The sequence below is a fragment of the Trifolium pratense genome, linkage group LG3, assembly GCF_020283565.1.
Source record: "Trifolium pratense cultivar HEN17-A07 linkage group LG3, ARS_RC_1.1, whole genome shotgun sequence".
Taxonomy (NCBI): domain Eukaryota; kingdom Viridiplantae; phylum Streptophyta; class Magnoliopsida; order Fabales; family Fabaceae; genus Trifolium; species Trifolium pratense.
The window spans coordinates 19,422,941-19,450,159 of NC_060061.1; the positions used below are offsets into that span (position 1 = coordinate 19,422,941).

The 27,219-nt window shown below is 33.3% G+C and overlaps 4 protein-coding genes, 1 long non-coding RNA gene and 2 pseudogenes across 5 annotated transcripts; 4 read left to right on the plus strand and 3 right to left on the minus strand.

Moving 5' to 3' along the window:
- Positions 1–450: 450 nt before the first annotated feature.
- LOC123918607 (cell division cycle protein 48 homolog) lies at positions 451–5,076 on the minus strand. Its single transcript, XM_045970684.1, has 7 exons — positions 4,886–5,076; positions 4,626–4,791; positions 3,870–4,098; positions 2,812–3,578; positions 1,940–2,515; positions 1,105–1,464; positions 451–944 (listed from the first exon to the last, which is right to left on the minus strand). The coding sequence occupies exons 1-7, from the start codon at positions 4,909–4,911 to the stop codon at positions 645–647; spliced, it is 2,424 nt and encodes an 807-aa protein (XP_045826640.1). The 5' UTR covers positions 4,912–5,076; the 3' UTR covers positions 451–644.
- A 1,593-nt stretch (positions 5,077–6,669) lies between these two features.
- On the plus strand, positions 6,670–8,438 carry LOC123918608 (metal tolerance protein B-like). Its single transcript, XM_045970685.1, has 2 exons — positions 6,670–6,794; positions 7,188–8,438. The coding sequence occupies exon 2, from the start codon at positions 7,198–7,200 to the stop codon at positions 8,410–8,412; it is 1,215 nt and encodes a 404-aa protein (XP_045826641.1). The 5' UTR covers positions 6,670–6,794; positions 7,188–7,197; the 3' UTR covers positions 8,413–8,438.
- A 1,582-nt stretch (positions 8,439–10,020) lies between these two features.
- Positions 10,021–10,775, plus strand: LOC123918611 (18.2 kDa class I heat shock protein-like). The gene has a single exon (XM_045970687.1). It carries the CDS (start codon positions 10,120–10,122, stop codon positions 10,603–10,605), a length of 486 nt encoding a protein of 161 aa, XP_045826643.1. The 5' UTR covers positions 10,021–10,119; the 3' UTR covers positions 10,606–10,775.
- Positions 10,776–10,989: 214 nt separating this feature from the next.
- LOC123918612 lies at positions 10,990–11,945 on the minus strand (annotated as a pseudogene).
- A 453-nt stretch (positions 11,946–12,398) lies between these two features.
- Positions 12,399–13,959, plus strand: LOC123918609 (annotated as a pseudogene).
- A 1,393-nt stretch (positions 13,960–15,352) lies between these two features.
- On the minus strand, positions 15,353–18,050 carry LOC123918610 (ras-related protein Rab11C). The gene is made up of 3 exons (XM_045970686.1): positions 17,632–18,050; positions 17,327–17,519; positions 15,353–16,160 (listed from the first exon to the last, which is right to left on the minus strand). Exons 2-3 carry the CDS (start codon positions 17,489–17,491, stop codon positions 15,678–15,680), a joined length of 648 nt encoding a protein of 215 aa, XP_045826642.1. The 5' UTR covers positions 17,492–17,519; positions 17,632–18,050; the 3' UTR covers positions 15,353–15,677.
- A 5,770-nt stretch (positions 18,051–23,820) lies between these two features.
- LOC123918614 lies at positions 23,821–25,397 on the plus strand. The gene is made up of 3 exons (XR_006812858.1): positions 23,821–23,879; positions 24,389–24,538; positions 25,184–25,397. It is a non-coding gene; the product is annotated as an uncharacterized LOC123918614 (long non-coding RNA).
- The last annotated feature ends 1,822 nt before the right edge of the window (positions 25,398–27,219 follow it).

Genomic DNA, 27,219 nt, shown 5'->3' on the forward strand with positions numbered 1-27,219 from the left:
CGATTCCAAATTCGATCCTTCACATAGGCAAGTCTCCTTTTTCTTTCTACCAATCATAATAGAAGGTAGGCCAAGGTAATTAACTCATCTTTAATCTCTCACTTAAATCACCTCATCTTTTGTAACAGTATAAGTTTGTCTAACCTATCATCTATTTGGCTCACTATTATTTATCATTATCTCACACCCTTCTGGTTCTCTCCATAATGTCATGTCATTAACATGTACTTCCTCTGTAAAAAAAAATGTACTTCCTCCGATCTTATATATAAACAAAGTTTTTTATTTTAGATTAGTTGATGTATTTGATTTAAGATAATACTTATTTAAAGTTAATCTATTAGTTACAGCCATATTAATAGATTATTATTAAAATAATCTAACAACATACAGTCACCTAAAAATGTTTGAATAAGATGATTCATTAAAATCTCTTTCAGCTGAATAAGATGAATCTAATTTTACTTCTTCTAAGTATAGTTTTACCTATTTTGAAGGATTAATATTGTAGTATACATAGAATTTTGAAGGATTAATTTTGCAGTATACATAGAATACTCGTCATATCCAATTACCCTGAAAAACTAGTGAAAAGGAAAAGCTAACGAAAAAAATAAATAATCTCTACATCATTGAAAAAAAATCTAATTATAAAGATCATCTTCATCGGCCCCACCCGCGGCAGTAGTTGTTGCGAAAGAGTCAGATCCGGTAGTCCTATTTCTGGTATCTGCAAACCTAAATTCGCTTCCAAATCCCCTCGATTGTTGTAAGGTCTGAGCAAATGCCTGGTATTTACGTATATCAGCATCACTGACACTTCTACGTGCATACTTCATTGACTCCTCGAAATGAGCCGCTTTAATCTCTGCAACTTCAACGTCGACAAAGTCTTCATCCATGGCCTCATGGTTTTCCTTCCTCTTCCTCTCTTGCTCTATGTCCTGTAACCACAACAATATATTAGCTCAAACTTATCATAATTCATCGATTTTGCATCATAAATATATACAAATTAGCAGGCATGCTCGTTAAATCAGAAAGTTTCATCTTTCAAATTGCTAAGGAATAAAAGAAATGTAAATCTATTAACCAAAAACATACCTTCTCTATGTCTTCTCTTATAGCATATTTGCATGCTCGCTGGCATATTTCTGTAATGTCCGCACCACTAAAACCTTGAGTATAATTAGCCAATGCTCTCAAATCAACATCTTTCGCGATCGGTGATTTCCTCAAGCAGGACTTGAAGATCGAATGACGGGAATCATAATCCGGAAGAGGAATATAGATCAATTGATCTAGACGGCCTGGCCGGAGAAGTGCTGAATCAATGATGTCAGGTCTGTTAGTGGCTCCAATAATAAATACGGTCTTTTTGGCAGACATGCCATCCATCTCTGTCAAAAGTTGATTTAGAACTCTGTCAGCAGCACCACCAGCATCACCAATACTGCTCCCTCTCTGCAAAAGTAACACAATGATTATATACAAATACAAGCTGAAAATAAGAAATCAAAGCGATGCATGCAATCATAAAGATATTAAAAAACATCAAGGGTGCATTTAGATTGTCTTATTTGAGCTTATGCTGCTTATCTACTGGCATAGTGAGACTGTTTGGAAGAGCTTATGAAAATAGCTTATAACATGTCAATAAGCTGTTTTCAACTTATTGTCATAAGCTCTCTAGAGTAGCTTATATGAAAATAGTTTGACTTTATTTTATCTTGTTGTGGAAAAAGCTTATACATAAATGCCTGATTAAGTTGTTTGTCCAAACAAGGCTCAACTTGATATCCTCATGTTTTTTCCAAAAGAGTACAAGCAATAATAACCTTATTTCAAAATATAAAAATATATCTCACTTGAGTATGGTTAAAGCATAAAATGCATAATAACATAGCAATCCAGGAGTTTTAAGTAACTAGAAACAAACCTGAGTGGCAATGGAGTCAAGCTCATCAAAAAAGAGGACACATGGAGCTGATTGCCTAGCCTTGTCAAAAATTTCCCTAACATTGGCTTCACTTTCACCAAACCACATTGTAAGCAATTCTGGGCCTTTCACACTGATGAAGTTAGCTTGACATTCATTGGCAATTGCTTTGGCTAACAACGTTTTTCCACATCCCGGAGGACCATAGAAGAGAACTCCTTTTGATGGTGACATCCCAAACTTCTCAAACTTTTCCGGGTGCTCAACGGGATATTGAACAGTCTCTTGAAGTTCACGCTTGACATTCTCAAGGCCTCCGATGTCCTCCCAGCTGACATTAGGCACCTCAACAACAGTTTCACGTAAAGCTGATGGGTTGCTTGTTCCAAGTGCAGTATGGAAATGCTCATTTGTAACTGCCATGGAATTCAGTATTTCAGCATCAATGGTCTCATCCTCTAAGTCAATGACGTCCATCTTCTCCCTGATGCATTGCAAAGCAGCTTCAGTGCAAAGAGCAGCAAGGTCGGCACCAACATACCCATGAGTATCTTTTGAAATTCTCTCCAAATCAACCTACAGAGGAAAATCATAATGAGCAACAGAAAATTTGAGGAAATTGAAAAGAAAAATCACAATCGAAGCTATATAAAACTTGATTGTGTGGGTATAAGCATTAAAATAGAAGAAAAACCAATGTGGCAAAACCTTATTAATACTGCAACTATCATAATTAAATAAATAATAGTGAATTCGACTGATGAATGGAACTATAAGCATAACACTTTAGCCACAACAAAAAAACAGAAAACACAGAATAAAATACAGACCAATAAATGTGAAAGTTAAGTAATGAGTAATGGCCAACTTACATCATCAGAGAGCTTCATGTTTTTGGTATGTATGCGAAGGACTTCAAGTCGCCCGATTTCATCTGGAACACCAATATCGATTTCCCTATCAAATCTACCAAACCTTCTCAATGCTGGGTCAATGCTATTTGGACGATTCGTGGCACCCATAACAATAACATGAGCACGAGATTTTAATCCATCCATAAGAGTCAAAAGTTGTGAAACAATCCTTCTTTCGACTTCACCGTTTGTCTTCTCCCTCTTGGGTGCAATAGAATCAATTTCATCGATAAAGATGATGGACGGTGCATTTTTTTCTGCTTCCTCAAATGCTTTCCTAAGATTGCTTTCACTCTCTCCAGCCAGTTTGGACATGATCTCTGGTCCATTGATACAAAAGAAGAAAGCTCCAGTTTCATTAGCAACAGCTCTTGCTATTAATGTCTTTCCAGAACCCGGGGGTCCATATAGCAAAATTCCTTTGGGTGGTTTCACACCAATTGACTTAAAAAGTTGTGGATGCCTTAGTGGAAGCTCGACCAACTCGCGAATTTGTGCCATTTGCTTCCTAACACCACCCACATCATCATAACCGACTTCATCAAGCCTATCTTCATCCTCTCTTTTCACAGGTTCCCCCTCGCAAAAGATCTCAGTGTCTGGAGCAACCACACAGTACTCCCCAGGCTCAGTTTCAATGACCTTAAACTCTACACTTCTCATCCCTCCCCGCACTAGAAATAGATCTCCCTTTCTGACGGGACGATAAGCCTCCAAGAAATAGGCTGTAAATTAGATTATATACATTAAAACAGTTAGACTTGTGCAAAGACAAATACACACACACATATATAGGAAACTAAAGATTAAAGATTAGACTTGACATATGCTAGTTAACAGGTATTAACTATTAATGGAGAAAACCACTAATCAGGACAGTTAACAGGTAATAGCTGAATACATGAAAAATTAGAAATAGAAATATGACCATTACTAAAAATGCACTCGAAATATTTACAGCAAGATAAAGTTAGCAAAAACAAGTCAAAACTCAATAATGAAAGGTGGGAACTCACGTTTCAAGAAAGCATCAAAGAGATTGCCAGTGATGCCCTCAATGGTATCATCAATAGGAAGAATGTGTACACGTTCCCCATACTTGACATCAGGACACTGGTGCACAGACACAACATCTCCAAGTCGAACCCTCAAATTCGACCTCACGACTTTGTTCATCCTAATCCTAGGCTCCTCACAGGTGTCCTCAGCAAGAGCTATACAAATAGTATCCTTCCTTTTCTTTCCCTGCAACACAACATAAACCAACATATATTTAAATAAACATTCAATTTGGTCCCTGAACTATAAAAATATCCTCCCTCCGTCCCAAAATAAGTGAGGTGCACTATTCACATAACCTATTTGACCATATTTTTTTACTAATATATAAATTCAAATATTAACATATAAGATGTTGTTTGATTTGTCTCAATGAATATTTTCAAAATATCAACTTTTTATAATTTTTAATAACAGATAACTAAAAGTATTAATGCTCAAAGTTGTGCATTGACAAACATGAAGTGATCAGGATGAAGTAATAAATAGTCCATAAACTATTCTTAATCCTTCGAGTTGGTCTATGAACTATCACTTTCTCTCTTATTCTATGAGGGAGTAACATGATGGATTGAAAACTAAGAAGCATAGACACTCGCCCAAAATTTCAAAAGAAAATACAAGTGACTCAAAAATCAATTATTTTAGGAATTTAGTGAAAACCCATGATGGAAAAGTCATTAATTTAAAAAGGGTAGTGTTAAAATTTTTACCTTGATGAGAACAGTGTCACCTCTGAAAAGCCCCAACTTTTCCATGGTTTGTGGGTGCATGACAACAACAGAGTTGTCATCGTTAAGCGCTTCATCCACAACAAGCCGGTTTGGCGACTTCTTGCGTTCCAGAATCGCGGTGGAAAAGTCCTTCTTCACTGATTTCCTGCAATTCAAAATTCAAAGCAAAAACTTCAATATTATCAAACAAAATTTCTGAAAAAACAAAAACAAAATTTGTGACATTCTTGTTAACATACGAGTCGGATGATTCAGGTTGAGACATTCTTGTTCTTGATGGAATTGTTGAAAATCAAAAGAAAACGCAGAAAAAACCTTGACTTGTTTGTTTGTTTTGTTTTGATGAAACAAAAGCTACGAGGTTATTTGAATATTTATAGATGTTTAAGTTGTGTTTGACTTGTTTTTTTTGACTTGTTTTGAATATTTTATTTTATTGACAATATATCTTTTTATTTATGAGAAAAATCTGTGTATCTTTTATCTTTTTTTTGTTTGTTGAGAAAAATCTGTTGCAGATAGATATTCTTGAGTGTACTGTAAAAAATAAAAGATATTCTTAATTTTAGATTAGTAAAATGAGAGAAAAGAGAACATAATTTATTTTTAAAATAATTTAACATACAAATATGATGTAAGATTGAATTTTGCCTATTGCTGACCGGTATACAATCAAACTTCATAGTACTAAAGTGTTCACAAGAAAAACTGTAAGTTAATTTTGAGAAATTAAAGTGTTAAAAATTTAAATAGTCAAATGTAGTCTAAAAATTATAATTGTCAAAAATAAATTGTACTTTAATTATTTTTGTTTTGGAAATTTATTAAAAAGTTATGAATTGACGTAATGCAAACCTATTTGATTGGTTGGTTCAAATTTAACATATGTTTTTTTGGTTAAATATATTTTTCATCCTTGTAAAATTAACGAATTTTAATTTACGTCCTTATAAAAAGAAAAACCACATGTTTATTCCAAAAATTTCATGTTCTGTTTATGACCAATTTATATTCATTTTATTGTTAATGTTATCTCATTTTATGTTCAAAATGTGTTTGTAATATATCTATACAATATTTTAAACCTATATACAAGTCTATATTATTTTTAAAAAAAAGTCAAAATTTTGTTCATCAAAGACTAAAAATAAAACAAATTTTTTTTGAGATAAAAACATTTTTTTTTTTTTAGAAATGATTTTGTACAACTAATTTAATTTGGGTCAACTTTTTCATTCCCTCTTTTATTTTTTGGGATAGAAACAATAAAGAGAGAATGAATGAGAGAATAAGAATACAATGAGAGTATAAAACAAAAAACAAATAGCATTTCATTTTTTTTACAAGAATGAAAACTAAAATTAACTACTTTTATAAGTACCTAAAATACGTTTATTTTTTTTTTCTTCTCAAATTCAAACCAATTAAATTTAATTAAGTTGGATAATAGTTTGGTCAAAATTGGTCAAAATTTAATTATGTATAGTATGGTGGAGAAGCGCACACAAAACAAAAGGATAAAGGGATCGTTTGGGTTCACTTATTTTTGAGCTTATGTAAAACAGTTTATGCAAATAAATAAGTTTATATACGTTATTGTAAACTCTAAGGTAATTTATGAGAAGATACGATTTTTGTTAGTAAAAACATATAAATTAATATAAAAACTTTATTTATTTGCATAAACTATTTTCTCATTGTTTTAGAGATTGTGACTTTGTGCAATGCTTATGGAAATCTATTGGTTTCACAGACCCATCCTTCTTCAATGGTGATCATTTATATGGTTGGTTGCGAAATGACATAGATGGTCCTTCCAAGTTTCTTGTGCAGACTACTTAGCTAAGATTGGAGCTCGCAACCCCGAAACTTATTATACTATAGCAACTCCGTCGCTGATGCTAGCGATACTCTATTTTCTAGATAATTTTGTTATTTGTCTTTTCTTTCTTTTTTCATCTTGTACCAAAAAAATAAGCTATTTTCGCAAGCTATTTAGATATTTATTTATTTATTTATTTTCAACCTTTTCACAACTACTACTTCTTTCCAACTTCATAATATCAATAATCCGCTTCAACCCTTCTCAATTTCCAATTCCATCCACTTCTTGGCCCTGTCTCCGCGTTTTCTTCTTCTCTTCAACTGGTAATTTTTGGTCTTTTTAGTTTCTCTGCTATCTATTCATTCTTATGTTGTAGATTTGTAGTTTTGCATCTCTCTATGTTTTTCTTGCTTTACCAACTAAAAGAATAAAATTAATAAACCTTGGAAATTAATGTCATTTTTGCTTATTGTATGTTTATTATTTTACATATCTTCAATTTGAACTAGTCAATTTTGTGCTCTTCAACTTCAACCACCTACTATCATACTTTAACTTAAATGTCTTTTTTTCTTGTTCTTATTTTATGTTAATTAATTTCACACACCTTGCTTCACTTTGAAATTGTCAATTCTGCATAGTTTATACCAAACCGTGGCCTTAATTTTGAATGTTTCTGATGACTTTTCTCAATGATCTATTTGTTTTTATTATAGACTCAGTTTAATGAACCGAATGGAACACGAAAAAGCTGCAATCTTGGAAGCAATATCGGTAGACGAAATTGAGATACCAATTGTATCAGAAAGACTTGATTTAATTCCAATGACAACAATGTCATCTAGCAACAATTCTGTTTGTAGGTTTTCCAGAAAGGAAAAAAATGTTTGTGCATCAAATGAATCGGTGAAGAAACTTTCTTTGCTTATAGTTTTCTATGCTATTGTTATGGTTGTTGAACTTATTGGGGGTTTGAAAGCTCATAGTTTATCTGTTATCAGTGATGCTGCGCATTTGCTTTCTGATATAGCCGGATTTGCTATCTCTCTCTTTGCGGTGTGGGCTTCGGGTTGGGAAGCCACACCTCATCAATCCTTTGGATACAATCGTCTCGAGGTTTTGGGTGCTCTTTTATCTGTTCAGCTAATTTGGTTTATTTCTGGTTTTTTAATATATGAAGCATTTGGTAGACTTGTTTATAGAAATGCTAGTGTGAATGGAAAACTCATGTTTGCAATAGCAACATTTGGATTTGTTCTTAATTGTATCATGGTTTTATGGCTTGGTCATGATCATAGTCATCATCATGGTTTTGGACGCTCAGATCATGATCATAGCCATCACCATGAAGCCACGGATCACGAACATAGCCATCACCATGGTCATGATCATAGTCATCATCAGTGCGGTGAAGACTCGGCTCATGACCATGGGACGGAGGAACTACCTAAAATAATTGATGAGGAGAATCTTACAATGCTTTCAAATGGTGAGAGGAATATCAATGTTTTGAACATAAATATTCAAGGAGCCTATTTGCATGTCATGACTGATATGATTCAATCTATCGGAGTAATGATTGCTGGAGGCGTAATATGGGCAAAACCGGAATGGTTTATGGTTGATCTCTTATGTACTCTCATATTCTCAGTTTTATCTTTAAGTACTACTCTGCCGATGCTTAGGAATATTTTTGGCATTCTGATGGAAAGAACACCTAGTGAGATTAATATCATTCAGCTGGAAAATGGTCTTAGAAGTATCAAGGGAGTGCAGGAGGTTCATGACTTGCACGTTTGGGCTATAACAGTTGGAAAATTGTTTTTATCATGTCATGTAGTGGCTGAGCCTGGCATCAGTTCCATTCATTTACTTGATAAGATTAAACATTATTGTGAAAACACTTATCAAATACAACATGTAACCATACAAATTGAGTAATAGTATATTCATTCTTTTTTGTTCCACTTTTTTAAGCTAAAAATTTATTTAAGAAAAAAACAAAAAACTGAGGGATATAAATCTAACCTAAAATACAATAAAAATAGAGTTTTTCATATTGTGTAGATTTTCTACTTCTTGAGCGAGTATTAATCAACTGGACTTCCTTTGACGTTTATCCTTCTTTGCATTAGAGATCACTACTATAAAAAGCTCTTCACTTGTAGTAGAACGATTATTAATAGCTGCAGCTGTCTCTTTGTCATCTATATATGTCCCAAGCTTGGTTTCTATAACATTGTTATCCTTAAATAGAATACAAAGTTAAAGAACCAATTTAATACTTAATAAACTTAAAATGACTTACTTGATACTAAAAAACTAAAAGGATATGTTTGGTCTGAGGGATTTGAGTAGTACGTTATAGGTTATGAATTCGATCCTCACTTATTGTAAACCACAAAAAAAAGATCAACTTATTATAATCATTAGTTTCATGATGCATTTGGTCTATTAAAAAAGGAAGCATGATATAGTTTTGAAGATATCTATTATTCTAGTTTCTCACTTAGGATTAATTAAAAGTTGGATTTGTTTCGATTGTCCTACGCACGTTTTACTGGGTTAGGTCTATCTCCCTCCATACATTTTATTTTATTTTATTTTATTAACATAATAAGGAGATATAGACAAAGGATGGGGTGAAGTATGCTTTGTCCCCTGATGTCTATATGTTCTTCGCTTAGCAAAAAAATGAAATAAATGCACGTCTTTTAAAAATTATTAACATTCTTTAAATTTTTATACACCAAAACTTTAGTAATTGTCTTGTCCATTTATTTTAAGAAATGAAGACGATCTTTACTCAAAAAATTAAGCAAATATTTTATTATGTGCCCCTCATAAATTGATTAGAATACTCTCATGTCTCTCATTTATCTGAAAATATTTTTCAGTAGTATAAATCTTATCAATAGATATCTTTTAGTATTGAGTAAATCTTGTCAAAAGATATCTTCTAGTATTTTAATTCTTATAAAAAAAATATCTTATGATAATATATTTTTTTAATGTATTCAGAAGCAAAAAGCAAACATCAAGTAAGAAACACACCAAGTATGAATGTTTTCTCTCCCGACCCCGTGTTTCTTTTATAACTCCTAAATTTCCAATTTTGCCCTTGCAAAAAACTTCGGTTTATAGAAACCGAAGTTTTTTTTTGCTTTGAAAACAAATTTTGATTTATAAAAACCGGAATTTACTCTAAATTTATACTAAAAAAAATCCGGTTTCTGCGAACCGAATTTTTTTGCAATGGCAAAATTAAAATATTTGGGGATATAAAATAATCACGGGGTCAGGAGAGAAAACATCCCAAGTATGAAGTAGATCTTAAGTTTTAGCCCAATTCAAATGACGTGGGCTTCAAAGCCCAACCCAATCTCATGGTGGTTTCATGACATATCCAGAACGTTCTTTTCACACCACCAAATAGAAAAACCTAGAACATTCTTCTACCACAATTGGCGCGGAAATGGCCAAACGGTTTTCGAATTTTCTAGCAAATACTCGTTTCCTCCTGTAATTCATATAAATGCCTCATCACATATCGTGTTGCAAATCATCAAGAAATTGCAAATCAAAACATTCATAACAATCTTCAAAAGCTTTCAAATCTTCATTCAAGAAATCACTTCAGAGAACAAAATGTCGCTGATTCCAAGTTTCTTCGGTGGCAGAAGGAGCAACGTCTTCGATCCATTCTCCCTCGACGTTTTCGATCCGTTCAAGGATTTTCCATTATCCAATTCACTTTCCGCTTCTTTTCCTGAATTATCTCGTGAAAATTCTGCATTCGTGAGCACTCGTGTTGATTGGAAAGAGACACCAGAAGCACATGTGTTCAAGGCTGATCTTCCAGGACTGAAGAAGGAAGAAGTGAAAGTAGAGATTGAAGATGATAGAGTTCTTCAGATAAGCGGAGAAAGAAGCGTCGAGAAAGAAGATAAGAACGATCAATGGCATCGCGTGGAGCGTAGCAGTGGAAAGTTCTTGAGGAGATTTAGATTGCCAGAGAATGCTAAAATGGATCAAGTCAAAGCAAACATGGAGAACGGTGTTCTAACTGTGACTGTTCCGAAAGAAGAAGTTAAGAAGTCTGAAGTCAAGAAGACTATTGATATCACTGGTTAGATACTACTAAATCGAGTTCTGTGTTAGAATGATGTTCTTTTCTTTATTCTAATGGCTATGTGTTTTATTGTGTACTGTGTATGTGTAAAAGAAAAAGAATGAAATCATGTAATGTGTTTTTGTAATTTCCAGAATCTTATGTGAATAAATTTCAGTTTGCAATAAGTATGGTATTCCATTTTTAATCAAATTTATGTCTCTGTTAATAATGGTATATGAATTTGAAATTATCTTCAGATAGAGTAATCAACTTGATTAACATAACCCACTTGGGTTGGCCTAGTGATGTTGGCTTGGGACCTTGGAGTGTGCTCCTCTCACGGTCTCAAATTTGATTTTCTTTGGTGTTAATTTCAGTGGCTAGTCCGTACAGAGTAAAAATCTCTGGCTTTAAATGGGCCCCTGGACACAAGTGAGCTGTGGGGTTGGTCTCTTTGGATTAGTCGTCCTTGGCCGGATACCGAGATTTCAAGAAAGGAAAAGGAAAAACTTGATTAACATTTTGCAATTCTATGGATCATTCTAGAATACTGTTAATATAATGACTTAATGATACAACCTTAGAATTTTAAGGATTAACTTGCATCTTATACAACTTACAGAATAGTAGTTGATATGTCACATTCCTGTCCACTTTCAATTAACCTGTTGCCCTAAAGAAAGAGGGAACTGAGAAAAATTGCTCATTTATTATGGGAGAAGACAGAGGACCTAGGAATGGCATGTTTTGTGGAAGAATTGGTAATGGGGCTTCAAAGTTGAGCACCTTAAACACTTTCTTTATAGATGGTCTTGATGTGTTATCTGGTTATCTGGATTAGCACACCAAAGTCCAACTACTAGCAAACATTCCAATTCCTTCACATCAAATTGCCCATATAGCTTTGGATCTGCTGCTGCAATGATATTTCTTAATCCGTATAGCTCCCAAACTCACTCGACCAGTGATACTTCACCCTTCAATTCTTGGTGGTGTATGGCTATTTTTCCACAGGCTATCTCCAACAAAACAACCCCGAAACTGAATATGTCAGATTCCTTTCTAGCCTTGCCTGTGTCCATGTATTCGGAAGCTAGGTAACCCCTGGTTCCGGCCACAATTGTGGTTTCTAACTCTTTCTCATGATCCATCAGCCTAGCTAGACCAAAATCCCCAAGCTTAGTATTGAAGTTGGAGTCCAACATTATGTTGCTTGATTTTATGTCCCTATGAATCACGCATTTTTCCAATTTTTCCTGCAAATAAAGCAATGCTGAGGCTAACCCAAGTGCCATGACAAGATGCTTCCTCCACGAAAAAGATGAAAATCTAAGCTGCCATTAGGCATGTATTCTTATATAAGGATACGTTATTTCTTCTTGTGGCACCAACCATTGAGTTTCACCAAATTTCTATGTCTCAATTGGCTAATGATCTTCACTTCTGCTGAGTATTGCTTTATACCCTGCCATGAGTCTGCTGATTTCCTCCTCTTTATAGCTGCAACTGAGTTTGTGTTTTTTGAAATAAACACCACCAAATTAAGTACACATTCAATCCACTTCTTTGTCTTACGTTTTCTTCTTAGTTTATCTGCTAACTGCTATCTATAAATTCTTATGTTGTAGATTTGTAGTTTTGCATCTCTTTATGTTTGTCTTGCTTTACCAACTAAAAGAATAAAATTAGTAAACCTTGGAAATTAAAGTCATTTTTGCTTATTTTATGTTTATTATATTTTACATTTCTTCAATTAGATGTAGTCAATTTTGTTATTTCTGAATGATTTATTTGTTTTTATTATAGACTCAGTTTAATGAAGCAAATGGAACACGAAAAAGACGAAATCTTGGAAGCAACATCGGTAGACGAAATTGAGATACCAGTTGTCTCAGAAACACTTGATCCAATTCCAATGACACCAATGTCGTCTCGCAACAATTCTGTTTGTCGGTTTTCCATAAAGGAAAAAAATGCGTGTGCATCGAATGAATCGGTGAAGAAACTTTCATTGCTTATACTGTTCTATACAATCATTATGATTGTAGAACTTATAGGGGGGTTGAAAGCTCGCAGCATTGCTGTTATCAGTGATGCTGCACATTTGCTTTCTGATATAGCCGGATTCGCTATCTCTCTCTTTGCAGTGTGGGCTTCAGGTTGGGAAGCAGCTCCTCGTCAGTCTTTCGGATACAATCGTCTCGAGGTTTTGTGCGCTCTTTTATCTGTTCAGCTAATTTGGTTCATATCTGGTTTTTTAATATATGAAGCAGTTGGTAGACTTGTCATAGAAATGCTAGTGTGAATGGAAAGCTCGTGTTTGCAATTGCAACATTTGGATTTGTTCTTAATTGTATCATGGTTTTATGGCTTGGTCATGATCATACTCATCATCATGGCTTTGGAGGCTCGGATCATTGTCATGGCCATGGTCATGATCATAGTCATCATCAATGCGGTGAAGACTTTGCTCATGACCATGGGATGGAGGAACTACCTAAAATAATTGATGAGGAGAATCTTACGGTGCGTTCAAATGGTAAGAGGAATACGAGTGTTTTGAACATTAACATTCAAGGAGCCTATTTGCATGTCATGACTGATATGATTCAATCTATTGGAGTGATGATCGCTGGAGGCATAATATGGGCAAAACCAAAATGGGTTATGGTTGATCTTTTATGTACTCTCATATTCTCAGTTATATCTTTAAGTACTACTATGCCGATGCTTAAGAAAATTGTTTGCATTCTGATGGAGAGAACACCTAGTGAGATTAATATCATTCAGTTTGAAAATGGTCTTAGAAGTATCAAGGGAGTGCCAGAGGTTCATGACTTGCATGTTTGGGCTGTTACAGTTGGAATATTGTTTTTATCATGTCATGTAGTGGCTGAGCCTGGCATCAATTCCATTCATTCACTTGATAAGATTAAACATTATTGTGAAAACACATATCAAATACAACATGTAACTATACAAATTGAGTAATTGAATTTCTTGGAAGTGGATGGTGGAAAAATAAATAAAGGGGGACTTGCATTTATTATGAACGGAACATGAATCCAATGGATTGCATTCTTAGATACGTTCGATTGTTATTCTAAGCTATTCTTGGATTTTTCTTTCTAGTTTCTCTTTGTGTGGCTTGGGTCTAGTCTCCCTTGTACTTAACCCTAAAATGTGGGTGTAGTAAGCCACTAGGTTTGGTCTAGTGGTGAGGGGTTTGGATAGTATGCTCTAGGTTCTGGGTTCGATCTGTAGCTCATTGTAAACCAAAAAATAAAATAAATAAAATAAAATGTGGGTGTGGTAATATTTGTACTCTTTTGCCCATCCAATATATATTATTCATTTGTTGTTAAAAAAAAGTAAAAGTATATTCATTCTTTTTTGTTCCATTTTTTTAAGCTAAAAATTTATTTAAGAAAAAGCAAAAAACTAAAAAGTGAGGGACATAAGTAAAAAAGAAAGAAATAAAATACAATAAAAATAAAGAGTTTTTCATATTGCATAGATTTTCTACTTCTTGTGGGAGTAATATGCAACTGAACTTCCTTTGATGTTTTTTTTTCTTTGCATTAGAGATCACTATTATAAAAAATCTTCACTTGTGGTAGAACGATTATGCAAATATTTAATAGTTGCAGTTGTCTCTTTTTCATCTATATATGTTCTTTGTTTAGTTTCTATAGCATTGTTATCCTTAAATAGAATACAATAACAGTTGAATATATACCACTCCAATATGGATGCTCGACCATAGTCATTTTTGTCATTGCATCACTCCAAAGAGCAAAACATACACATAGACATGGGTGGACTCGTGTTGTGGCATAGTGTGGCTATAGTAATTCTAATACCCTTTGCAATAACAAAATGAATTTTAGGCACCAATATTCAATAGGAAGGCCATGAATCATAATCTAACATTGAACATTAGTGTTACTCCCTGTGTTCGGGTTTAAATCTAGCGTCGAAGAAAACAAACGAAGTATTTCCGACGCAAATCTTTAATAGATGAAAAGGTGAAAACAAAAAATCCCTTACCAATAGATGTGAAAGATCATTTGTCAAACACCTTCCAAAGATTGTTTAGTTTCTCATACAAGCCATCCAATGTAAGTCGGCTATCTCCTTTCTTCAACATCAATCCCATAAACTGTCAATCCCAGCAACATAGTCATACTCAGGTTCCAGAATTTTAAAGGCAACCGCAACACCCTGTAGAGCATTTACTCTGGCATGCTATTTCTACTTTACATAGTAACCAAAAAAAAAAAACACCCTGTAGAGCATAGATAATTGGTTGCTTTGACAATTTGATACACCGATAACAACATCACCATTAGTTGACTTTGTACTTGCTGCCTCTGAGAGACCATTAGTTGACTTTTTTGTTCCATTATATATTCACCTTACTACCAACTATTTGTGTGATGATTCATCATTTCATCATATAGAATCATTCACAAGACGTGCTTTATTCTATTCTGTTTTGACTTATAACAACTGAAATACTTGAAAATGCACGTTTCAAGCTCCCAACTGTTTTAGACCATTTTGATGTTTGAACAACATTTCTCTTGTTCCCTTTAAAGTGGAACTATTTGTTTTTGCTAATGAGGTGCAAAATTTTACCTCAAAAAGTAGTAAAAAAAGATATTGCAAAAGGGATGATCATACATTCTGTTGAACAGAGCAAAAATTCTGTCAAACAGAACTCAAGTAGAATTAAAACAACCAATAAACAAAAATCGAAAGCAGTTTTTAATCTTACATGACCTCCCTGAAACACCAGATTCTCATTAACCACGCTATATCATCAAATTTCTGTCAGTTCCAATATTACATCAATTGAAAACAAATTATCACATCAAGGAAGAGATAACCAAAAGAAACTAGCAAAAGAAATTAGCAACACTATAGTTTTGAATCTTTCACAAGGTTCCTCATCGCAACTCAACAAAGTAAATGTACTCTACATGTTTCTATCTCACCCATAAAGAAGGAAAAATAAAAATAGAGAAAAGGGCAAAAACAGAATTGGGGGGGACTATCTGCTACTAATGATTTCACTGAAAATGTCACATTAAGTAGAGCAGCAGCCTTTCTTTGTATTAGCAGAAGTATCTGCAACATTGATGGTGGTTCCTTGACCAGGAAGTGAGGTGCCAGCTGCTTCCTGAGCTGCAAGTGCTTTTTTGCTTACAATATGATAAATCTCTGTCAATATGGTTTGGAATGCCTTCTCAATGTTGGTTGCTTCAAGTGCAGATGTCTCAAGAAAAGAGAGACCTTCCTTCTCTGCCAATGCTTGACCATCATCCTCTGAAACAGCTCTAAGATGGTTCAAATCAGATTTATTTCCAGCCATCATGATCACTATGTTAGAATCCGCATGGTCCCTCAATTCACGCAGCCACCGGTTGACATTGTCAAAGGTTTGCCTCTTAGTAATGTCATATACAAGGAGAGCACCAACAGCTCCTCTATAATAGGCACTGGTAATGGCACGATACCGCTCCTGACCTGCTGTGTCCCAGATCTGTGCCTTTACAGTCTTTCCCTCAACCTGTGGAGGAAGACAAAGAGAAACAACCATTGGTAACATTGAATTGTAATACAAACAAAGATTCATGGACAATCTCTGCATAACATAACATATATTAAAAATAACTTCAACACAAGCAATAGAAAATTTACTCTCATATTCTCAATATATTTATATAATATTAGTTTTAAGTTTAACACTAGAGGTCAATGAATTCAGAATATTTGTTGAAAGGGAAAAATTGAGTGATGGGATAGCACCACAGTCTAAGACAAAGAACACGTTTGGATTGGTTGTATTGGGTGTAATGAAGTAAAATGGAATATAGTTCAATTTTGAAAAACAGATTTTATCCCATTTTATTCTACCTTATACTACCAACCCAAACATACTCTCAAGCTTCCATGAGTATTTTTACCTATAAAATGACATTCACCTCACCCCTAAGGGACTAGTGGAAACTTGAACCTACAACATGTCAGATACAAACCCTGGCATGCTTCACCAGGCCAACCCTTTGGGGTTCTGAATTCAGGGCCCGTTTGGATTGACTTATTTTTGAGCTTATGCGAAACAACTTATGCAAATAATTAAGTTTTTATGTATTATTATAAGTTTTTCACGGTAGTTTATGAAAAAAAAACTTATAAAGACACAATTTTTGTTAATAAAAATTTATAAATTGACATAAAAGTTTATTTACTTGCATAAGCTATTTTCATAAGCTCACAAATAAGCCAAATCCAAACGGGCCCTCAGAATATTTGGTTACTGATATGCTTGGACACAAAATAAGAGTTCTCATTTGAGAAGTTATATGTATATTAAGGTACAAAAAATCATGCTCAGAACATCAATATACTTTTTTCGATCATAATATGAATTCGAGTCCTCTACAGTCTACACTTGATCACATTACTTGAAGCTAAAATTATTCAACTATGACAAACTAGTCTTACATGATGGATGATCCCTCAGAAAACAATCTTAGCCATAACCAGCAAAATTCTAACCAATCAATTATACTTGAAAACAAATAAAACATACTCAACACAGAAAACAACGAACAATCGAAAAATCAACACACATAATCGAAAACATACTCAGAAGATACACATTACAAACAGCGCATTCACAAGGAACAATCGAAAAATCAACACACATAATCGAGAAAGTGAATTATATACCTGAAGAGTCCTGGTAGCGAATTCAACTCCAATAGTAGATTTAGACTCCAAACAAAATTCATTTCTAGTAAACCTAGAGAGAATGTTGGATTTTCCAACACCAGAATCTCCGATCAAAACGATCTTAAACAAGTAATCATACTCATTATCCACTCTATGCGCCATAGATCTTCCACAATCCGATCTCTAAAACCTATAAAAACAGATCCAATCAAAAACACTACTCAATAACAATTCAGATCCAAATCAAAACGCTAATACAATCAACAGATCTAATAATTGAATCGGAAAGCAATAGAACTCACCGTGAGATGGATTGATCAAAACGCGATGATAAGGACGAATTGATAATTGAATGGATTTGATTTGATCAAGTTTTTTTTCAGTTGTTAGAGTTTAGCGAAGTGAAGAACACGAGAGAGTGTAGTACGGTACGGTTCGGTGTGAAGGAACGAACCGTAGAGAAATTTAGTGGAGAAGAAGAGGGTGGTGGCGTTTTTCAGAGAGTGGTCGAATTGGCCAATTGGAGAAAAACGGAAATACCGATGAGTGAGAAAGCACTTACAACGGCGAATAAATAACGTTTTATTTAATTAATGTTTTATATAAATGGTTATTAATTTTCATTTGTTTTTTTAATTTGGTGTGGTTTTTATTTAGGGGAGAAACGGTGTCGTATTAGAGAATGTGACAAAATGAGAAGGTGAAGGTGATTGTGGCAAGCTGGCTGGTTGTTGGATTGGAATGTAGAATGGTGAAGTACAAGGTGTCAATTGCCAGAGATTTTACACGCTTTTCTTTGTTGGCGTCTTTTGTTCTTTTTGGTACTGTTTTAAATTAATTAATTAACAATTTTATACTCATCCAGTTTTATATATATATAAAAAAAATTAGATTCATTGATAAGTTGGTGTATTTAGACAATATTTTAGACTAGATACATCAAATTTATAATGAATTTAGAAAACAATTTTTTTCTTATATATAGAATTAGGAGTCAATTTTTTTATACTAATTTAAATATTAAAAAAATACTGAATATTCCAAATCAAGAATTTTTAATTTTTTATTAATAAATTAGTCATGGTAGGTAGCTGTAAAAAGAGGTCATAGTTGTACTTGTTTGTGGTGTTAATCTATAACATCATTACCCATAGTGTAAAAAAAAAAATCTATAACAACAATTCCAATAACAGTAATATATAGAGTTTTGGTAAATATATCTCGGTTCGTAATGATATCGTATTATATATGTTGAAATTTAAATCGATATTCTCCACTTATTTAGTTTCATAATACGATTAATTTGTATATCTCACTTTTTTGTTTTTTGTTCAGGAAAGTAAACACAAGATTAATACAATAGGTGAACTGTCTTCGAGATTCCTAAAGCACTTCAGATAAAAACTAAAGTTCAAATACACTGTTTAAAATTGAATATATTCCTTTTTTTCCTTCTAAATGTCACATTTTATAGTCCAATATTCCTTGACCTAATGAGCCTTTTCTTAGGGAACCTTTGCTTAGACTCAATAAGCTATAACACTGAAATCCATATATAGTTCGTCCGTATAGAACACATGAGGTTGAAGCACGTGTAGCTCACATCACTCGTCCCTACAGATCACGTGCAGCTGAAGCGTGCATAGCTTACGTTGCTATGTTCGTACATTTTACCTAAAGGTGGAACTTAACACTTGAATGACCGCTTCAAACTTGTCGTAGTGCAGGTTGGGTTCAACATGATCTGGAAGATCAAGTTGAGATAGACATGTTGCATGTTGAAGGGGAGCTCGTGGTGAAGCTGAGCTAGATCTGCTGAAAGTAGAGCTCATGATGAAGTTGAGCTAAGCCTGCTAAAAGTGGAGCTTGTGATGAAGCTTAGCTAGGTCTACTGAAGTATAACTCATGATGAAGCCGAGATAAGCTTGTTGAAAGTGGAGCTCATGATGAAGTTCAGCTAACACTACTGACAGTGAAGCTCATGATGAAGTTGAGCTATACCTACTGAAGTGGAGTTCATGGTGACCTAGATGGTAGTGTAATAGAATTCATATGCTATGGTCTCCATACCACTCCACCAAGCATCAAGTCTGTTAAGGCGTCGACATCTGTTCTTCCTTGGATCAATCTATATCAGTCCACAGTCCACCAAACGTCCATCCTATTAAGGCGTAGACGTTTATTCCTACTTAGGTTGACCTATATCAGTCCACTTGTCATTAGAGAGATTTGATGTGACAATGTGAGTTTCATAGAATTTGATAAAAGACCTTAATTTAGCTATGATAGCAATAAAATTGAGTTGCATAATTGTTTACTATTTGAATAAAACGTGTATGAATTGCATAAGTACAATATAACATAATAGTGTATGAAACTTTAAATGGATTCTTTAAAAAAATGACTATTAGAAATGCTCTAAGTATCTCTCTAGATTTAAGAATAAGATGTATCTTAGTCTTAGTGAATAGATGTAGCTATCAATTTATGCAAGTCCATTAAATTTTACTTCGATCCACATTTTTGCAATCCAAAAAACCCCAAAGGCTAGATAACCCTAAATGCCATGTGGACTAGGGCTAAGCATGGATCCACGACTTAGCTCAAAATCAACATAGCCGCCAACATATAGAAACATTCGGTCGGATCACTACTAGAAAACATGATATTATTTACCAAACTTATTGAGGGCTAAAAGCCCTCAGTAATGTATTTTTAAGTTACTGAAGGCTACAATCCGTCAGTAATGCATTATCCCTCCTTGAAAAACGAAAAACGTCAGATTGGGCATTAGTGGCGGCTAGGGGCCGTCAGTAATGCAAGAAAAGGTGTTGGAAATTACGACGGCTACAGGCCGTCAGTAATTCATGTTGACCGTTGAACATTAATGACGAGGGTGGGCCGCCAGTAATGCTGCACGCGTATTGACGAGGGAGAGCCGTCAGTAATGCACTTACCGTTGTGAATTAGTGAAGGCTTCAGGCCGCCAGTATTGCTTTTCAAAATTTAAATTATTCCAACGGTCACTTCTCCTATATATTACTCTTCCACAAATTCATTTTACTTCCCTTCATTTTTACATTTTCATTCTCTCTCTAAATTTTCTCTAACTTCTCTCTTAAATTTCATACTTTTAACTCTCATATTTTCATCCAAAAAGTGGTAAGTGTTTGTGTTTTATTTTGACAAAGTTAAAATTTTTGCTTTGTTATTTAAATGTATATGTTCTAATATTTGTTGTTTACCATTTTTATTAGCAAGTCTTATTCTCGTGGTCGTGGGTTAGGAGCGGAGTTCGTGGGTTAGGAGCGCGCCAAGTAAGAATCTACTCGGCACCCAAGTAAGTAACGTAATTTTAATTTATAATACTTAGTGATAGTTTTTTTTACCGTATACTTAGTAATAGTTATTAATTAATACTTTGTAATTTGTTACTAATATTTTCTTATCACTAAGTATAAAAATTATTGTTTTTGTAAAAAAAATATATTTAATTTTGTTTATTTCGAAAACAGTAATATTTTTTTTAAATAAGTTTTTTTTTTCAAAAAAGCAGTATATTTATATTCTTTTTTTTTAAAACGAAATTTTTAAAAAATTCTTTTTAAAAAAGAAAAATTTTAACCGTTTGTGTATTTTTAAAAAAGTAATGTAATTTTCATATCTCCATCCAAAAAATGGTAAGTGTTTGTGTTTTACTTTTAAAGTTAAAATTTTTGCTTTGTTATTTAAATGTATATGTTCTAATATATGTTGTTTACCATTTTTATTAGCAAGTCTTATTCTCGTGGTCATCGGAGGTCGTGGGTTAGGAGCGGAGTTCGTGGGTTAGGAGCGCGCCAAGTAAGAATCTACTCGGCACCCAAGTAAGTAACGTAATTTTCACTAGTACAAATATGACATATTACACATCATGTTTACATCTGACGAGCATATGTCAGATGTAAAACGTTATATGGAGTAGTCTTTTCATCTGGCTTCAATGTCCACAGATGTGAAAAATAAATAGACAAGACTTTTTACATCTGGCTTCAATGTACCAGAAGCATAACTAAACGCGGTGGCAATCTTGTAATTATGGAAACAATATATAAGTCAATTAAGAGTAAAAAAAAATAAATAAAAAAAAGACATATTCGTTCAACTCAGAGTGAACCCGCTGCTCTCACGATGAACCCTAAACTATCTAACGCTAAATTCAACTTCTCTCTCACTCGATTCAATCGTTCATCACGATCTCAAATTCCCTCTCATCTCTCACAATTGAACTCGTCCTCTCTCTCTCTCTCACTCGAAATTGAACCATCTCTCACGATGAAACCCTAAGATTCTCAGGCGAAATTGAACAATCTCTCACTCGAACCTGGCCTCTCTCTCTCACACTCGTTCTCTCGAACTCCTCATCTCAGATTCGCCCAAACTTCATCGTCTTCTTCAGGTTCTCAAGATTCGTTCAAGCTTCAGGTTCAACATTCACTAAACTTGTGTTTTTTGACATGATTAGTGTTTGAGTTAATTTGATTTTGGATTAAAATTTGAATGAGAAGTTATTTTGTAGTTTGAGCTAATTAGGATTTTGATTTTGTAGTTTGACCTAATTAGGATTTTGTTGTTTTAGGTTATTTAATGGACTTGTTGATATTTTTCTATTTTCTTAGTTGTTTTGATTTTTGAGTTGAAATTGTGGTTGTGTTGTTTTAGCATGCTTAGTGTTTGAGTTAATTTGATTTTGGATTAATGAGTTTTAGGTTTTATAATCCTTTCATTCTTATTCAGATGAAATTGATGATGGATTCTATTATGAAATTTTCACAAATTACACTCAACAACTTGTTTATGTTTTTAATTTTTATTTCATTTAAAGTTTGTGATTTTTTTTCAGGTTCATGTTTATAATGTACCAATTTACTTGTTACAACTATTTACATTTACTTGTTAAAATTTTATTATTCTATAACAGGACTCCATGGTATGGGTGGAAGCTTTGTTACCATTCGAAAATGGGGACCTTCTCAGCACCATTCACCAGGTTGGAATGGTTGAGAAAGCTGTAAGTAAATACCCCTGTCCATCTATCAATTGCTACCTGTTGATCATAGTCTGGCATATTATACATTGTTTAGTATATTGTGCTTTCCTCCTCGTTATGTTTTTAATTTTTATTTCATTTAAAGTTTGTGATTTTCTATTAAGTACCATTTAAAGTTTGCCATCAGGCCTATGAGTACTTTGCATACTTAGCTTGTTTATTCAATGCATAAGTTGTTTTGATCAATTTATGTTTGAATTATTGTTTTGTTTTATCATATAGCATTATAGTAAGTGAAGATGATGTTCATTCCATCTGTGTCAAGGCATAATATTATCCATGTCTGCATGTAGTTGAAGTTATGCAGTTTGCTAGAGTAATCTTATTATCGATCTTGTGTTGGGTGGTTTGTTCTTCAATACACTATATGCAGGCTATTTTCTCTTTTCATTCTTTAGCTTCGAAGAATAATGCAATTTTGGGTTTCATTGTTTTTCACTCTGTGATCAATTTTGCAGAACAAAGATTGGCCGTTTGGATTTCTTGTTTTTCTTCTATTGACTATTGTTTATTTTGATTGTTGATGATCATCATGGAGAATTATTCAAGAAGTGGTGGTGTTCATGATTTTACTATGGCTTCAAGAAAAGCTGAAGAAACAAGTAAGTTTTAAATTTTCATTTTACTCCCAATTCATTCTTTTTTTTTTTATTATAATGTTACAATGTTAATTTGAATTTCTAAACCCTGAATGATATGATGATCATGTGGATTTGTGGGTCTCGTGCAGGTTGATGACACCCTCGACTTATTCAACGAACTTCAGTTGCAACATCAGGTGGTAGCTACAAAGACTAAGACGCTTCATGATGCATGTGATAGACTGATGTGGTTTTGCTATCTATCCTCTTAATCTCAGTTGTCTTTTTCTTGTTTTTCTTTTGTTTTGCCTGGAATGATTGTGAAAGTTACTATGGCATGTGGGTAATGGTTGCCCTTTGAATGTACTCTCTTGTTACTTTAATAATTGGCCAAATTATGTATATGTAGAACTAGTAAATTAAATTAGAAAACTGGTTACTGCATTTCCCTTTATGCATAGTTGCAAATATGAGTATAATAGAGTTACATGTAGGAGTTTTGAATATAGAGAATCAAAATCCATCTACTCTCTCTTACTCGAAATTATAATAAATGCACGGAGTGCAATTGAATTCAACTACAAAGAATCTTGATACCATGCCCATGTCGCGTAAAGGAATGACACATTGAAATCAAACTAGCTCATACGTATCTCTTATTTATTCATTCATCATTTGAACTCACTCACCATGTTTTTTTGCTTAATTTACTCAGTTGCTTCATTGCAGAGTTGTTTTAGCACCCTTGACAAGAAATAGATCCTAAGGCAAAGTTCCTCAATCTCATGCTATCCTCTATTACTCTCAGAGAGCAGCTTGTTCTTGTTCTAATGGCGGTCTTCTCATAACCGAAGCTACCGGTGTCTCTGATACTGCAAGGGTGAGTAAATAATACTATTTGGTAGTATTGTAGTATCACCCAGTTTTCTCATAAGTGGGTACAACTCACTCATAGCAATAAATCTCAACCAAATGTTCTTTCTCATACTTAGTCAATTTAGAATTACACGAGGTTGCTATTGCCTATGTTGTACGATCACCCAATATTTCACTAACTGAGGAAGATATTAAAAAGTTCATTGCTAATCAGGTAAGATAATGGACAAGCTTGGTCTCTGACCATTAATGAAATTATGAGATCTTCAACCAAAGATATAATGAGATTTATATTTTTAATTTTATATGAATGTAGAATTTAAGTGATTTAAAGTGATGATGCCTGAATGTAGAATTTAAGTGGTTCAAAGTATAAATGATTCAAAGTGATGATCTTGAAGCCGGATCTTTTTAGCATAAGGTCTTTTTAGCATAACACTAGTCTTGTTTGCATCTAAAATGTGCACTTTTTGTTCATTCTTTTCATAGTATAAACTAATTATGCACTTGTAGATCTTGAAGGCATGTTAAATATGAAGATTCAAGATTTGGAGATCGTAGAGGAACGTAGAATCAAAAGAGCGGACAAACATGGAATTGTTAAATATGAAGATTTGAAGATTGTTATTTCATCCGAAAACGTTGTTGTTCAAGTCACTTGATGTATGCATTCTTACTTTTTCTACTAGTGTCCTTTTTCCATTCTTACTTGCATTGTCAAGCTAGATCAGTGATTTTGATCCTTATGCATATATCACATTAATTACTCAAATGTTATGGTAGTTATAATCCTCTTTTTCCCTTGTAATGATGTTGAACTAATAAGTCGAAATTGGGCATATGCATTAGTTTTTAATCTAAGTGAAAATGCATAAAAATGGGGACTGTTTTACTATATTCATCTGCATAAAAATGAGACTATTTTGCTGTAAATTTCTGCATGAAAATTGGAACTGGTTTGATGTATTTTTCTGCATAACAACGGGACTGTTTTGCTATAATTTTCTGCATAAAAAGAAGGGCTGGTTTGCTGCATTTTTCTGCATAAAGGGAACTATTTTCTTTGTTTCTTTTCTGCAGAATTATGCAGGTTGCATGCTGCCAATTGTGCGGGCGCGCCACACCCTTCATGGGACGCTCGAGGCAGCAGCCTTTAGCTCACTTTGTGTTGCATTTTGTTCGATTTTAGATTATGTGGTATGATACTACCTGAATGTATGTTAATTTATATATACGAATTAGTTGATCATGTATACGTAATGGATTTTAGTCATGTATATATAAGTAAATATATATTTAATATTGTAGGTGTTCGATGATCCGACGTCATTAACAGAGGAGGAGCTGTATGAATTGCGAAACAGTTGGGCAACTTGTTTTCTTGACCTATATAATCCTTAGGTAGATTATGATGTTGCCGATGAGGCTTAGGAGCTAGCTAGGTTAATTTGTGTGATGTTACAATGGATTCATATTAATTATGATGTTTTGAATTGTAATGACATTTGATATTTTGCTTGAATGTTGAATTGTATGACATTTGGTATTTTGGATGAATGTTGAATTTTAATGACATTTGATTATATTATGTAAGGGTATTTTGGTTGAATGTTGAATTGTAATGCTATTTTGATTTTTTTTAATTACAAAATAAGATTTAAAATATATAAAAAAAAAAAAAAACCGCAGGATTTTGAAAAAAAAAAAATTAAATAAAGTTACTATTTCACATCTGGTGACTTGGTCAGATGTAAAAGGTCCAATTTAATTAAAAAAAAAATTGGTCAGCTGAAACACGAGAACAGAGGTAAAAGGGGATACTTTTACATCTGGCGAATGTCAGATGTAAAAAGCGTAAACTTACTACTTCTTGTACGTCTACCTCTGACTGGGGTCAGATGTAAAATGGGGTTTTGGCCAGATGTAAAAAGTGTTTTCTGTACTAGTGTTTAATTTATAATACTTAGTGATAGTTTTTTTTTACCATATACTTAGTAATAGTTATTAATTATTAATTAATACTTTGTAATTTGTTACTAATATTTTCTTATCACTAAGTATAAAAATTATTGTTTTTGTAAAAAAAATTAAAAAAATATATTTAATTTTGTTTATTTCGAAAACAGTAATATTTTTTTTAAATAAGTTTTTTTTTTCTTTCAAAAAAACTGTATATTTATATTCTTTTTTTTAAAAACAAAATTTTTAAAAAATTCTTTTTAAAAAAGAAAAATTTTAACAGTTTGTGTATTTTTAAAAAAGTAATGTAATTTTCATATCTCCATCCAAAAAGTGGTAAGTGTTTGTGTTTTATTTTTAAAGTTAAAATTTTTGCTTTGTTATTTAAATGTATATGTTCTAATATTTGTTGTTTACCATTTTTATTAGCAAATTCTCGTGGTCATCGGAGGTCGTGGGTTAGGAGCGGAGTTTGTGGTTAGGAGCGCGCCAAGTAAGACTCTACCCGGCACCCAAGTAAGTAATATATGTAATTTTAATTTATAATACTTAGTGATAGTTTTTTTTTACCGTACACTTAGTAATAGTTATTAATTAGTACTTGATAATTTGTTACTAACATTTTATTATTACTATGTATTTAAAAAAAGAAAAAAATTATATTTAAAAAAATTCTAATATATATGTTAAAAGTCAGTAGTTTTGTCAACTAAAAAACTTAGTATTTTTTAGATTTAATAAACCATAAACTTTAAAAATAAAATGTTAAAAGTTTATAATTTGCGTCAAAAAATAAAATGCTAAATCACCACACAGCGACTATTGAGGCTATATTCAACAAAAAAGCCACCAAGCGTCTGTCGACCTTACTTTTTGAAGCACGAAAAAAGGTTAAAAAGGATCCTTCAAAACCATCACTCTGGCTCGCTGGTAATTCATACCCTCTGTTGTGCCAAAGATGGGAAGAGGAAGAGTATAAGGCAAAGTGTCAGAAGACAAAAACAACAGAAATACTGATGAAGCCAATCGTGCATGCGTACACTCTGGAGGTTCGAAATCTGCCGGAACACATCGCCTTGAGTTCATTCAACAATTTGGTCGTCCACCCACCTTTATGGAAATGAATGACCAGATGCACAAGTATACAGAATCCGGTGAATGGACGGGGGCAAGAGCGCAAGAAGTTTCGGTAAGTATTTATATATATTATTTATTATTTATTTCTTATAACATTATTTTTTAAACATTATAATTATATTTAAATATTATAATTAATTATAATTAATTATAATTATTTTTTAATTTATTGTAGAGGTTGACGCAAATTTGGGCTGAAGAATACAATGCCAACCAACAAAGACTACCACCTCATAGGCGAGATAATG

Bases quoted from the DNA above. Each gene is read 5' to 3' on its own strand.
- LOC123918607 (XM_045970684.1), bottom strand. From the start codon at position 4,911: ATGTCTCAACCTGAATCATCCGACTC. The intron at 4,792-4,885 runs GTATGTTAACAA...TTTGAATTGCAG, and splicing joins CAACCTGAATCATCCGACTC to GAAATCAGTGAAGAAGGACT. The intron at 3,579-3,869 runs GTGAGTTCCCAC...TCTAATTTACAG, and splicing joins CTTTGATGCTTTCTTGAAAC to CCTATTTCTTGGAGGCTTAT.
- LOC123918608 (XM_045970685.1), top strand. From the start codon at position 7,198: ATGAACCGAATGGAACACGAAAAAGCTGCAATCTTGGAAGCAATATCG.
- LOC123918611 (XM_045970687.1), top strand. From the start codon at position 10,120: ATGTCGCTGATTCCAAGTTTCTTCGGTGGCAGAAGGAGCAACGTCTTC.
- LOC123918610 (XM_045970686.1), bottom strand. From the start codon at position 17,491: ATGGCGCATAGAGTGGATAATGAGTATGATTACTTGTTTAAGATCGTT. The intron at 16,161-17,326 runs GTATATAATTCA...CTTCCTCCACAG, and splicing joins TCGCTACCAGGACTCTTCAG to GTTGAGGGAAAGACTGTAAA.